This window comes from Panthera pardus, unplaced genomic scaffold, assembly GCF_024362965.1.
Source record: "Panthera pardus isolate Hobbes unplaced genomic scaffold, ASM2436296v1 HiC_scaffold_19, whole genome shotgun sequence".
Classification (NCBI taxonomy): Eukaryota; Metazoa; Chordata; class Mammalia; order Carnivora; family Felidae; genus Panthera; species Panthera pardus.
Window position 1 is genome coordinate 13767036 of NW_026526754.1, and position 15011 is coordinate 13782046.

The window sequence follows — 15011 nt, forward strand, 5'->3', positions numbered from 1 at the left end:
TCCCTGGCACATATGTGAAGAGTTTGAAAATTGTTCTGGAGAATAAAATAGGTGGACAGGTGAGTCACAGTCACTTGGAACGCAGATAAACACAGGGCAACGTCTATGAAGAAGCCCAAATGAAGAGCGGAAGGAATTTGCCGGAACTCAGCCAACCTACCCTGTGGCAGTGAGAGACTTGACTATCAATGCTGTGAAGCCATTTCATTTTCCTTTTGCTAAATAAAATGATTAAAAGGGTTCGAAAGAAACTGCAATGTCAAATCCTATCTTCTCCAATCAGATGACAAGAGTAAATCAGCATTTCCTTTGAAAATGTGAGCGTTGACTTTGGTCCTATCCAAAAGAGTTAACTTCAATTAGAAGCAGGGTAAAAACAATTTCATGAAAACATTGTTCAGGGGCCCCTGGGTGGCTCAGTTGGTTGAGCGTCCGACTTTGGCTCAGGTCATGATCTCATGGCTTATGAGTTTGAGCCCCGTGTGGGGCTCTGTGCTGACAGCTCAGAGCCTGGAGCCTGCTTTGGATTCTGTGTCCCTCCCTCGCTCAGGCTCTGTCTCTCTCTCAAGAATAAACAAAACATTAAAAATTTTTAAAAATAAAAACTAAAAAATGAAACATTGTTCAGTCTTTTTTTCCCAAACAATTACCTGAATGTTATTAGCCAAGGAAGATCAGCTTGAAGAGAAATAACAAACAAAAGAGACACCTTTAGACTCTTTAAGTACATCATATATTTATAATTTAGCATTTTTAAAAGGCCACTACCCATCAGTCCGTTAAATGTACCAATTTACATCAGAGGCCCACTTGTCAACTAAGTTAATGTCCATCGTCCTTCGGCTCAGGAGACGGTCCTTTGCATCCCACCGTGGTCTGAAACAGCATCAGAAAGGATGCTGCTCAGTGGTTTATGGTTAACACCTTAAAGGTAAACATGGCTCTGGAGCCAGGTGCTTTTCTGCAAGGAAATTTCCACCTGGCTACGCGGCTCTGCACATCTGTTCTCCTCCTGCCCGGTGACATCCCTGCCATCAACAGCCACACAGAAGAGAAACAAAAGCTCATGAGCGGCTGGGGCTGTGGCAGTCTCTGAGGGGAACGTGCCCCAGTCTAGCTGGGAATGGCTTCAGGAGCCTCTCTCCCGGCGGAGAACTTGCCGTCCAGCGTTTACGGGGTCCTCCGGGATTTGTGACAACTCCCAGGTCTGTAAGTTCAGAATGTACTCTCAAGCAGGCAGTGGCATCCACACCCGGTGGGACACACCTCCTGGGTCCGAAACCACTCCATCATGTGGCTGGTGTGCCCACCGTGCCCGCAGGTCAGGCAGAAGTTGGACGAGCCGCGCACCGCCACGTGGCAGATGGCACACTGGAACGTGAAGCCTTTGCAGATGGCACACTGCGTGCCACGGACCTCGCTCCGACAGTGGCTGCAGTACACGCCAAACTCTGCGAACGGGCGGGGATGGCCAGAACAAGAGACACGGTAAGTTAGTTCCACAGAGGGACACGGCACTGTGAGAACGACGTATTCGCTGGAGGACTCTACGGGATTCTATCACGGCCGTGGTGCTCCCTTTTCTTCAACAGCAGCTCTTCATCCACAATCTCACTAAGTCTGACAAAGAGAAGCTGCCGTCCCTGCCGGCGGGGTGCAGGTGGACAGCGTGCCAGACGCCCAGTGGCCAGGGGCCTCGGGTGAAAAGCCCAGGAGGTAGCTACGCCTCGTTCTCTCCTACGCCAGTGGCTGCGCGGGCCTGGCTCGTGGAGGTGGCCACCGATCGTTTGCTGATAGAAGCGAAGGACTCAGTGACACCCAGCAACGGCTGACCAGTCTCACGCCGTCTTCCCTACCCGCCCACCAATGACCAAGTGGCACGAGAGGAGCCGGGTCAGGACACTGCGGTCAGGACCACCTGACAGCTGGCCCCCGGTCCCCAGGAAGAGACCCCGAGGGCCAACCCCCTCACCTGCACATCCTAGTCTACCTCAGGCATGACCCCGAGTCTGGGCGGCCAGTACCGACCTCCCGTCTGCCCGGCCCGCTTCCAGCGGGCCAGCTTGGGAGCAAACCTCCCCACCGGCTGCGCTCTCTCCCGGGACGGTGCCCTCGCCGCCCGGCCCTGCCTGTAGCCTGCCACCTCTGCCAACCTCTGGAGCAAAGGCCACCTTGGTCTCGATTCCTGAAGAGCGCCAGGGCAGGAGCGGCAGGCCCGCGCCCCATTACTGCCTCCAGACCGTCACCTTTCCTCTTGAGGAAACACCGCCTGGCTTCGCCACCCTTGTCTCCTCTTCTCTGCTCTCACCTGTGGCACCGTGGACACACCCCCGTTCCCTCAGGACTTCTCTTCTGGTTCTCACTCTTCCTTCAGCCCCGGTTCTGGGCACCATCCCTGGTGCCTTCAAAACCCACCCCCCCGACCCTCCGCCCACGTGGCCTCGCAGGTCCTCACCTGTCATGCACAGCCTTCACCCTTTCTGGCGTCACCTTCCCCCGGGGCCAGTCTGAGTGACGCGAACCAACCTCCCAATCACTTGCTCGCAAGTATCCCCACCTCTCCCTCCACGGTACCGCCCGGAAGAACCTCCGGCCCCGGTGGAGCTGCCGACTCCACGAGCACTAGTGAGGGAAGGCCCACCGTCAAGATGCACTTCCCACTAAATCCACCAAAGACTCCCAGTGCGGGGGTGGGGGGTGGGGGGCTGGAGTGGGGGGCTCCTCTGCCATTCCCCAGATGGCACTTCCGGCCTCCGCAGCAGCCCGCGCACTCCTCGCACACACCCTGCTCCCCTCACCTGCCGGCCTCCCCTCTGCCTTGAGAAAAGAGAAGCCTTCATCTCCAGCCACCAAACCTTTGCATCTCCCTACCTGTTCCTCTACTCCTTCTACCTCCTACAACACAGGAAGGAGCCTTCCTTTCGCCAGAGCCAGTTCCCTCTGCTTCGTGACGGCGGGTGGTCACAAAAATGTACCACTAAAGACTTCTAAAATACATGGTAACTAAGGAAAGATTTTATGATAGTCCTGGTTCAGGTCAATCGTGAGACAGATTAGAGTGGTTTGGTGATCTTGGTTAAAAACAGCCATGTCTTGTCCCTCTAAGCCTGACTGTTTATGTCAGGTAAGACTTTGGTTTATGTTCTTGTGAAAAGCCTAATTAGTTTAAATTTCTTATATTTCCTTTAGTAGTTTTATTGGTTTGATAAGATTCAACCTTTAAAGATGCAAAGAATTCTTTAAAGAATGCAAAAAGTGCATGTTCAACATAGTGAATTATAGTATGGCTTTAAAAAAAAAAAAAAGGTTGTTCTTGGGGCGCCTGGGTGGCTCAGTCGGTTAAGCGTCCAACTCTTGATTTGGGCTCAGGTCATGATCTCGCAGTTTCATGAGTTTGAGCCCCACGTCGGGCTTGCTGACCCTGCAAGCCTGCTTGGGATTCTCTCTCTCTCTCCCTCTCTACGCTCCCCTGCTTGTGCTCTCTGTCTCTGTCAAAATAAATAAATAAGCTTAAAAAAATTATTAAAAAATAAAATAATAAGACACAAAATAAAAAAGGGTTGTTCTTTGACATTTGAGATAACTGTAAATGTAAACTTAATTATCCTCCATATCTATCCGGGTAAAATTACTAAAATGTCATCTCCCTGAAAAACTCAATGTCATCGGTAACTGTGTTTCTTCACAGTAAGTCAGTTTAAGTATAATTTCTAAAAATCCTTATTAAGGCTCTGAACTAACATTTCATTTAGTTAATTAATGAATCATTTGTGGGGGGGGGGTGGATGTGAACAATTTCTAAGTGGATACAAATTCACAAAGAGAGAAAATACGGAAACACTACGTCACTAAGTGTAGTTTTAGTATTTCTCTCTTGCCTCTTACTGTTACACATGATGGACCGGCCATTACTGAGAAGGGTGTGCACACTTCTGGGCCATGCTGGTGGGGTTCGCGCTAAGTGTCACCACATTTGGATATGCAAAGGGCTGTAGAGTTTGTTTGTGATCGGGAAGCTGTCAGGTATCTTTTATAGGAAAACTGACAAACCTGGGGATCTCAGGGAAGGAAGCGTACAACCACAGGTGTAGGCTTTGCAGGGGAAACGTGGCGGAGGTGAAACGGATCATTCTTGGTTCCTAAGAGACAAACTAATAAGGACAATAAAAACACGTCTGGCACATAAACGATGAAATTGCGATTTCCGAGGCTCTATGAAACCCTCAGGCAGAAGCCAGCTCCGGAGGCTTAGTGTCATATGGCCCCTCATAGGGAAGAGTTGTGTCATGAACATCAATTACACAAGTGTAAATAAAACCAGCCAAAAAAATAAGACGCTAAATTAATAAATGGAAGTCAAATAAAATAAGACATAAATTAATTAATAAGCTAAATAAAAATTGCTGAACAAAATTGAGGTGGGCAGATGCACGCCTCTGGCGCAAGATTTGGGAGGCGGGGCTGACAAAGCAAAGCAAACACCTTGCTCTGCCATCACTGTGACCAAGCACCACACGCCATAGTGGAAAACAACAAAATCAAAACCCATCTTATGATGGAGATGGCTTTTCAAAAGAATATTCTGCCCAGCAGTACTCCTTCAAAATAGGTGAAGCTTTGCCTCTCTCTATAAATCTAACTCCCTAAATGACAACAATCTTATTCCTAAAATTCACTGCTGGTATCGGATAACCCTTGCTGATGTGATTAGGCCAAGGGGAAAGTGCTGGTTTTCCAGCAATTTGGAGCCTAAATGTACGTAGCCCTGGTGACCTTGTAGCATTTTTCTCTCAATATCTGTTTGCTATATATGAACAGTCCAATTCTTCCAAATAATAAAAATGAAAATATTTAAATGCTTTTGTCTGTGAGTCTGTTTTCATAACCCCCTCCCTCTGAAATCTTGCAGTGCTCTTTGTAAAGGTATTAGAACATATTATTCATTCTTCAAGATCATCTGAGTCTTTGTGAGTTCCTGTTTTACTTCTCTGATTGGATTACAGGCTTCTTGTTAACCCCCGCCCATCCCCACCAAACCACCCCCTGGATTTCCTCGTACGGCCAACAGAACCTGGCATGATGCTTCTCATGGTAGATGTCAGTAAGAGTGCAATATACCAGTTACCTGTCTCTGTGACTCATAGATTTTCCTGAAAACTAATTCTACAAGACAAACTGCTCTAGGCCTGCAATCCTCTCTCTGATAAACTTTCATGCATTTATATGCTCTGAAAAATATATTACCCAAATAGTATTTTGCATCTTTGCATTTCCTCAAGTACATACACCAAAATAATCCGTATTAAAATAATCCTTCAATATGCAGATCTATGTATTACTCTGGTTTGTTTTTTAGATTTTAAGTTAATTTCTACACCCAACAAGGGGCTTGAACTCACAACCCTGAGATCAAGAGTCACATGCTCTGCCGAATGAGCCAGCCAGGTGCGCCCTGTTTGGGTTTTTTAATTGAAACTATATACATACAACTTAAAGAGTCAAATAATGCTAGACATCTTATTAACAAAACCAACATTCCCTTCCACCTCCCTTGCCCCTCACTCTCAGGAGGAAAACCTTCCAACTCATTTAACTTTTTCTTCTGTTTCTACCTTCCTATTCTCAAACACCACATTTATGAAGCCAATTCTTAACTTCCACACTGAAGCATTACCTCAACTTTCACCTGGCAGCTTCTTCTACTCCTCAATCCCACCATCCACTCATATACCCCGTCCCACCATCTACCTAGGTGAACATCAATCGAGCCGAGCCACATAACCATGATGACTTTTCCTTTCCTGCACATTTGGTTTTTCTCAGAGTTAGTAACCGTCTTGTTGTTTTCATTTGCTTAGTTGGCTTAGCATGATTCACCTGCGAACCCTCTATCAAATATCTGAATCTCTATAAATATATCAGACACTGAAATCCATTAGATATTTTTCTAACTTTCTCTTCTTGGAGACAATGCTCCTGAAGCTCCAAACTGGATCTGTCTCTGGGTTGGCCATGTGGATCTCCCTTTAACATCATCCCGACTCCCTGCTTTCTTAGACTGAATCTCCTTCTTGGAGAGGGTGAAGGTTTACTTTCACACGTGACTGATAATTTGGGTAGAATTCCAGGTGAGAAACCATTTTCTGGAGAATTCTGAAGGCACTGATGCATTCATTGTCCTCTCCTTTCCAGTATCTAGTTCACTGCTCCTGAGAAGTGTGGTGCCATCCATTTTCCTTATCCTGCTTTCCCTCTCTGGAAGCTCCCAGGGTATGCTCTTCATCCTGGGACTTTCTTCATTCACTACACTAAATGCTTGGTGAGCCCTTTCTTTTTTTTTTTTTTTTAACGTTTATTTATTTTTAAGACAGAGAGAGACAGACCATGAATGGGGGAGGGTCAGACAGAGAGGGAGACTAAGAATGTGAAACAGACTCCAGGCTCTGAGCTGTCAGCACAGAGCCCGACACGGGGGCTTGAACTCACAGACTGCGAGATCACGACCTGAGCCGAAGTCGGATGCTTAACCGACTGAGCCACCCAGGCGCCCCATTGGTGGGCCCTTTCAATGTGGAAAGGTGTCTGCCTTCTCTGGAGAACGAATATTTCCAATTTTCTATAGTGCTAGAGAAAGGGTAATAACCTGCTCTGCAAACTAGGGGCAGGGGTCTGGCCTAAAAAGGCCATCAAACAATACTGTGCTTACTCTTACCTTCATGCCACTTCCAGAGGTACTGGGCATAACTAAATCCTGAGCCATCGTTGGGGCAGGTGGTTCTGTGACGTGTGTTACTGTTTTTCCACCTGTCCATTCAGGCCCCATAAAATCAGCTACCACTAACCTATCTGCCTCCCTGACCCCAAATGCTATTGCCAACACTGTTCCCCGTACACGGTTATGCCTTTTCAGGAAAGCTCTGGATAGATGCTCTGGGGCATCCGGGGGAGAGAGGAAATCCATGTGTGTTGAAACCACCCTCTCTGGCAGTCTTCCACGTCACCCTTTAAGACCTATCTCTTCTCTTGGCTCCTTTCAGGTCACGGTCTTGCTTTTCCTCAAAACTCACTGGTGTCTCATTCTAAGTTTGTTTCTGGTTCTTCCTCTAGACGCCAGTGCAAGGGCTGGTTTCTCTCACGGCCCGGAGTGGGTGGGCACTCGCTCTCCCTGTATTCTTCCCCCTGCCCCACCGGGCCTCCCCCCTCCCCACCCCCAGGCCCAGGGCAAGGTACCCACTATCACAGCTTCAGGACCGCCTACATGACGGAGGTTCCCAGACTCCTAGTTCTAGCCCCAGGCTCCCCTTTGAGCTCCAGACACACATCTGGCCACATATGGGACTGAACGGTCTGGCATCTCATACACATCTCCGGCCCCTAACAGGGCTCCTAATTTTCTGTCTTAATTTGGGCACCACCACCTACCCAGCTGCTCAAGCTAGAAACCCAGAAATTACCTAATAAGCTCTGTCTCTTCCCCGCAATCCGACATCCAATTTGTTAGTGTATTATGGTAAGTCTCCCTCTAAAATGTATTTTTAATCCCTCTCTCTCTACCTCTATTGACACAGCCTGACATTAGACCGGAGATCTCCCTCTGACTATCCTAACAGCCTTCAGACTTTCACCCCTGCCCTCCTCCAATCCTTTCTTCGTTTAACAGCCAGTGATTCTCTTAAAATAAAAATGAGAGCATGTCACTTACCTCTGAATACCTTGGACGCTTACCACTGGACTCAGAATACAAGCCCAACGCTGTACCCTGACTTACAAGTCCCTAATTATCCTACAGTCTGACCTGGTACCCCTCTTCTTGCTCATTGTGTTCTAGCCACTGCCTTCCTTCACTTGTTTATATCTACTGCTCTCCTCACGGATGGCTCCTTCTCACCCCTCAGACCTCAGCCCCTCAGAAAGGCCTTCCCAGTCCACTGCAACACCTTACCTAAAATTCTCCCTCCCTGCACCAACATCCGTTTTGTTTGCTCATAAACACGGATCACCACTTATAACTACTTAATTTTGCTCCCTACTTGTCTGTGAACTCCAGAAGGGGAAGAATGTGCTTGATATACAATAGGGGAATATATGGATAAGTACCCCTCGTTGAAATCACTATCTGAGTACCACACACAGGACTACTTCTATTTAGAAGAGAAATTTACGCTTGTCATGAAAGGCAGGGGTTTTTGGCAGCTTGAAAGTGAGAAGCTAAAACACTTCACTCCAAGTCTTACATTACAGACAAACTAAATTATGGGACCTTTCAGACAGTGACAGGAAAAGAAAGAAATTGATATTCACCGATCCCTTTGTGAGGATCAGGAGGACAGGAGACAAACTTCAGCACCTCAGCTCGTTTCTCTCTCAGCCCCCAGCGATAGAGGATTTCTCCATAGCATTTCTTAAAGTCATCAAATTGCTGGGTATTGGCAGGGTCCAGAAGCCTGGATAAAACTCAAAAGATTTCCTGTCAGTTCCTTTAAGAAAAAACAAGCTCGATACCAAATGAACTCAATATGCCTTTCTTAAGGCAAGAGTCCTAATTTTGGAGAATCTAAGCATTATGAAATTGCAGCTCTCGCCCGGGAAGGTCGTTACCTTTTATTTTTATCATGCTGGTCACGTTCTCGCTCACGAGGATCACTGTAGGTAAGACTCCCAAAGCGGATTTCTTCTGGAGAAGACTCTCCCCAAGGTGAAGATACATGTTCTGCCTCCCTTCCCGCTGAAGAAAATCAAATGGGAAGGAAAAAGGGAAATCAGAGAAGGCATGGAAAGGGCCTGAACACCCTCATAATGCAGAATGCGCCCAATTTAGTCCCTGGAAGATGCTGAGAAATATAACTGAACAGAACTCCTTCTCAGCCTTGCCTTTTTGTCTAGGTATTTACTGCTCAGGTGACCAGATAATTAAGTATACACATAATGTTCAAGCAGCAAATTATGGTGTAGTGACACGGAACATTGGATAAAGCAGTCATGACTCATAAAGACTTTTTAAATGACATGAGAAAATGCTCATGATCCAATTAAAAACAGAACGCAAAATCGTATATATAGAATGACACCCCCCCCCCCCCCCCCCCCACACACACACATATACAGATTGGGAAAAAATGTTCTGGAATGTTAACAGACACTGTTTCTAGGTGGAGGTTCAGTGGTGATTATTTTCTTCTCTAATACTTTTTGTTTTTCTTCACTGGGCAGGTCTGACTTTTATAATCCAGAAAATTAAGGTAATTTTTATGTATTTACTTAAATAGGCTTCATGCCCAGCATGGAGCCAATGCAGGGATTGAACTCACAACCCCGAGATGAAGACCTGAAGTGAGATCAAGAGTCGGGTGCTTAATTGACCGAGCCGCCCAGGCACCCTCAAGAAAACGAAGATGATCTTTAAAAAGGAATTGCAAAAATCCGTAAACCACAAATACACTTATTCATTAAATAGGTCTTTATGGCCAGCCAGAATCAGGCTCATCTTTACTTCTCCACGTCGAAAACAGTGCGTGGGAAGAGGCGGATAACAGAAGTGGCAGATGACGGGGGCAGGCGGGGGGGTGGGGGGGGGTGGGGGGGGGGAGGGGGAGGGTGCCATGAAGGAGAAAGGATGAGGGTTGGGTTTACGGGGTGAGCACAAAGAAGTCCCACTGTCAGTTTCGCAAAGTTCTACGTTGGAAAGCAACCCAGCAAGGCACACAGGCAGACCGGAAACTGGCCTGTTCAAACATGAAAGCCCAGGCCTTGCTGACTACAGCATCCCCATCATAGGAAATTGGAAGAGAAATGAGAAACAAGGAAAAAATGGAGCATATCCATCAACCGAAGTTTACACATCAACGACTCGCACACAGCTTCAGAGCACTAGAAATCCAGCGTGGCCAAGTCAGCTCCATACCAACCTATGTTCCAGCCACCAGTGTTGAGCCCTGGGTCCGACATGCTGGAGCAGGAGCCCGAGGAAGTAAAGCTAGGCTGAAGGACAGACAGGCGCGGCGTCAGAACACGCTGCCCTGTGAATGCTTCCCTCTCGGAGAAGTCAGACACAGAGCAGAAGGCCACAAGCTTACATATCGGCTGTGGGACACCACGAGGTTAGAGGACCGGCCAGGAAAAGGTCCGAAGGGGTTTGGTATTCCCTGAGGCCGAGACTGGGCTTCAAACACACTGCACAGCATGGCCAGTGTCTGGACGTCCCGGAGTCGGCAGTAATGAGCCAACCTGGAAGAAGATGACAGAAAAAAAGTCAAGAGAAGAGACAGAGGAAGGGTAACTGTCACAGTTTATGGCAGGTTGCTGCCATAGGGATGAGAGGGAAGGTTCTTAATTCTGCCTCACAAACCCCTGTCGGGAACCAGGGTTTTCTACAGATCTAGCTGTTTGATTAGAATCTGGCTAAATTTGTTTTGGAAAAGAATATATCCAAGTATTACAAATGACCCGGGTAACCCATTCAAAAGTTTCTGGTGGGCATCCAGGCATGGCTCAGACTTGAATGTAGCTTCTCCAAGAACTAAGGGGACTAAACTAACATCTGAATGAGGCCATGCATGTGCTCTCAGTCTCTCCAACTCCAAGAAGAATCCCACTGCTTTCTGGGGGTCTCTACACACTTCACTCGTGGAACCAAAAGCTGCGTGAAGGTGCTCAGAACACTGTACAACCACCACGGTATGGCGAGCTGGCGACAGACTCAAAGGTGGAATTATGAGCATGAGCTATTAAATAAGAACAACAAGGAATATTTTTACCTTTTAGGTACTCACATCCTCTTTGCTCCTTTTAGGACTACTATGCTAGGATGTGAGGTAGGGATCGGGGCAATGTGGCCTTTGTGATAGAATGATATTGATACTTTCCTACCAAGTAATGTCTAACATTTCTTAAGGTGTTTTCACACTATCTTATTTGAGCCTTCTGTGATGTGGACAGAACAACTGTTATCATCCCTGCATGACCATGAGGCAACTGAAGCTTGAGGACAGGTCCGAGGTCTGGCCTCAACAAGTAAGTAAAGAAATCCTCCACCAGAGGAATTAGAGCTTTTCTGTCTTTCTATCCAGACCTGAGCCAAACTGTTACGAAGGTTCAAGTGGTTTTATCTGGTAAATCATTTTGCACATTGTATTTCCAGCTTGCCACATCCCAATGCAACAATCAAACACAAATTCAGTGTTGCCATAAATTGCCTAATAGGGTAAAAACATCATTGCCCTTGGAAAATGTGTAAGCCAATGTGGCATTAGAGTCTCCACTCTTGGGGGCAAAGCTCTACAGCACCCAAGATATTTACCATCTAAAGAGTTCAAATTCTTCTATTCAGACTGATGTTACTTATAGACTAAAGCATAAATCTCTAAAGGACGCATGAGTCTCCAATCTTTGTCGTAAATGACAAAAACTGTATAGTTCCTTCTGTTATAAGAAGTTAGTTCTGCACAGAAATTATTATAGCACTAACGGGAAAGATCTCACTTCTTCCTCCCGTTCTTCAGACTTCTTCGATGATAACAATGAAAAGTGTGTACAGACCTAAAATTTACATCACTCGTTTCCTCCCTTTTAGCTCTCTAAACCTACAAGGATTCCAGCAGCTGTCGCCCGAATGGATGTCGAGCCCAGGGCGTTTCCAAATCTGGGTCAGACTTCGGGCCAAGGCAAAGATCTGTAGCGACTGTAGCCAGCGACCAAACCTGGACAGATCAAAGAGAAACATTCAAAGTCAGACTGGGGACGAGAGGACCAGGAAGCATGAAAGAACCCCACCTATCCTAAAGCCTTGCTGCTCTGAGGGCAGTAAAACCTGGGAATATCAGGCCCCATTCTAGACATACTGACTCAAAATTCGCATTTTAACAAGATGCTCAGGGGACTGCACCGCTCAAGAAACACTAGTCTTAAAAATTTCTATCAAGCAGGATCACTTGGGTGGCCCAGTCAGTTAAGTCAGACACTCGATTTCAGCTCAGGTCTTGATCTCATGATTTGTGAGTGTTCCTGAGTGTTTGTGAGTTTGGGCCCCACGTCAGGCTCAGTGCTGCCAGCTTGGAGCCTGCTTGGGATTCTCTGGCTCCCTCGCTCTCTGCTCCTCCCCCACTCGTGCACAAGCACACGCACATGCTCTCTCTCTCTCTCTCTCAAAAATTAATAAATAAATAAATATTTTAAAAGCCTTTTATTAAGTATACTTCAGAGGAATGACACTGTGCATTAACTTCAATGGGTTGACTATTTAACCACGAACTCATGTGACTTCTGCTGCTGCTTCATTAGTGAACAGGCAGAGGTGAAAAAATAGAATTCTGTATCACACTGCAGAACTGTCCTTTGCCCAAGTAACAGGAAGCTATGTTGCTTTCATTACAGAAGTTTTAGTATACTCACAAAGCTAAAGAAAAATAGGCCAGGACAAAATAGACTTGGTTTTCTTTTTGTTGACATCAAATCTGAGGAACATCACCAAACCTGAAATCTCACAGGGCTTGGGGTCATCAAGCCGAAACGAATGTCCATTAAGTGTCTATTAAATCCAAGATTTAGCACACGCTTAATATTAAGAGCCTCCTTAAGAGGAATACTACTTTTGGGAAATCTTTCTTCTTAGTAGCAATACATCATTGTACGACCAGGGACTGGAAAACCCTGTACTAGACTCTGAGAAACCTGAAAGGAAGGAAATTTAGACTTTAGTCAAAGAGTCTATAAGAAAAAAGAAGCAAATAAAAATACTGGAAAACAGGTAGAGAAATACATCAGATATGTAATAAAGCAATTAAATTAGCCCTTTCATGAAGATGGCACCAAAAGTGAAAAAAGAAGCCTCTGCCCCTCCCAAAGCTGAAGCCAAAGCAAAGGCTTTGAAGGCCAAGAAAGCAGTGCTGAAAGGCGTCCACGGTCACGAAAGAAGATCCGCACATCACCTACATTCCGATGGCCCAAGACACTGTGCCTCCAAAGGCAGCCCAAATATCCTCGAAAGAGCACCCCCAGGAGAAACAAGCTTGACACAAACAAGCTATGCCACCATCAAGTTCCCACCCCACCCCCACCCCGGCTACCAGCATCAGCCATGAAGAAAATAGGAGACAACAACACACTTGTGTTCATTGTGGATGTCAAGGCCAACAAGCACCGATCAAACAGGCTGTGAAGAAGCTCTATGACAATGATGTGGCCAAGGTCAACACTCTGATCAGCCCCGACGGAGAAAAGAAAGCATATGTTTGGCTCCCGACTATGATGCTTTGGACGTTGCCAACAAAATTGGGATTGCCAACAAAACTGAGTTCAGCTGGCTAAATCTAAATTTTTTCACCAAAATAAATAAAAAAATAAGTAATAAATTAAGTGGTACCAGTGTACTTAATGCACACAAGTACTGATTCAGGCAAGAAACTTGAGGTTGGTTAAGCATCTGACTTTGGCTCAGGTCGAGGAAATTGAGGCTCATAAAGATTAGGTGGCTACCCCGGATCACACAACAAAAAAAGTGAGAGCCTAGGTTTAAACCCGGGTCTGTCTGAACCCAAGGGAAGGGTCTTTCAAGTTCACGCAGACTAGCCTGACCTTCCAAATCAACTCCCAGAAAAATACTGAAAACTTCCACAAAATAAAACAAAAATACCTTAGGAAGTAGTTTTTTTGCAGAGAATGATTTTTCACAACACGAACCGTGGGTGTGCCTTAGGACTGACTGCATCTGCTAACCTCACCGATCCTATGATGCAATTAACCTTCCGGTTTTCATTTTACAAAGACACACAGAGGCTGACCGAGTCCGAACTACTTTACCCAGGGCTATCCCATGAGGAGCAGAGTTGGACCTTCACCTCCCGGGATAAATTCCACAATGTTTCTACTACTTTCTTGTGCCTTTTTAGCGTACACAGACCCTGAGATGGCTAAGTCCTTAGAGAAGCAGATTCAATCTAGGACCCTCAACCTCAGTTAAAAGGGTTTGGGGGGTGGAGACCGGACAGTGTTTATGAGAAGACAAAAGGAAATCTTAAGGATTTTTTAATCAGATAAAAATCATGGGAAGGCCTTAGCTCTGGGCCAGTGGGAGAGTTATGAGGGAAAAACTGAGCTGAGAGGGGTTTCACTGCCCAATCACACGCTCACACTACAGAATAAAGGGCACAGGAGAGACAGAGCGGACTAGTGGTTGCCCAGGCCTGGGTGGGGAAGAGGGGACTGACAGGAGACACAGCCAAGTAGGGTGGTTTATGGCAGTGTTCTAGTTCTTTTTTTTTTTCAAAATTTTTTCTTTAATGTTTATTTATTTTTGAAAGAGAGAGAGTGGGGGAGGGGCAGAGAAAGGAGGACAGAGGATTTGAAGTGTGTTCTGTGCTGACAGCAAAGAGCCCCCCCGATATGGGGCTCAAACTCAAGAAACCATGAGATCGTGACCTGAGCCAAAGTTGGACCTTAAACGACTAAGCCACCCAGGCGCCCCTACGGCAGTGTTCTGAAACCCTTGTGATCATGGTTGCAAAACTGTGACTATACTAAAAGCCACTGAACGGTACGTTTTAAATGAGTGAATCGCATGATATATGGACTATATCTCGATAAAGCTATTAAGAAAAATAGGAGCAGCTCACTTTAATATACTGATGTGTTCCTGCAAGGATGAAGAGAATTAACATTTTTGTTCTATTACATCATATTTTATTTTACGTCGTATTTTAAAACGGAAACATGTTTCCACCTAAAGGAATGCTTTGGTAAACTTTTTATGAAACAAAGCATTTTTAAAAGTATAAAAACACCAACAAAACGGAATTAAAGGCGCAAATGGCAAGGGTATAGATACCCACATTTAGATGTATAACAATCACCATGGTACCAGAACAGAAAAGAAATGTAATAAAAAATTCTCAGTATGTGAGCTTTAGGATCTTCTCAACTAAGCACTAATGAGAAAAATACCCAAAGGATTTAAAAAGCTGCTCTTGCCCTGATGTTTATCAAAGAAAATGGGAGAGGGATTACAGAATAGGAGGCCC

At 46.0% G+C, this 15011-nt stretch overlaps 1 protein-coding gene across 4 annotated transcripts in view; it reads right to left on the reverse strand.

Moving 5' to 3' along the window:
- Positions 1 to 710: 710 nt before the first annotated feature.
- The window catches only part of WDR59 (WD repeat domain 59), an 85782-nt gene continuing 71481 nt past the window's right edge, over positions 711 to 15011 (reverse strand). For all 4 annotated transcript variants that reach the window (XM_019413181.2, XM_019413180.2, XM_019413184.2 and 1 more), the window contains 6 exons: positions 11584 to 11696; positions 10074 to 10224; positions 9906 to 9978; positions 8599 to 8725; positions 8302 to 8444; positions 711 to 1451 (listed from right to left, as the gene is read on the reverse strand). In XM_019413181.2, the coding sequence (XP_019268726.1) occupies positions 1216 to 1451; positions 8302 to 8444; positions 8599 to 8725; positions 9906 to 9978; positions 10074 to 10224; positions 11584 to 11696 (843 nt within the window). In that variant the 3' untranslated portion in view covers positions 711 to 1215. The remainder of the gene's footprint in view (positions 1452 to 8301; positions 8445 to 8598; positions 8726 to 9905; positions 9979 to 10073; positions 10225 to 11583; positions 11697 to 15011) is intronic.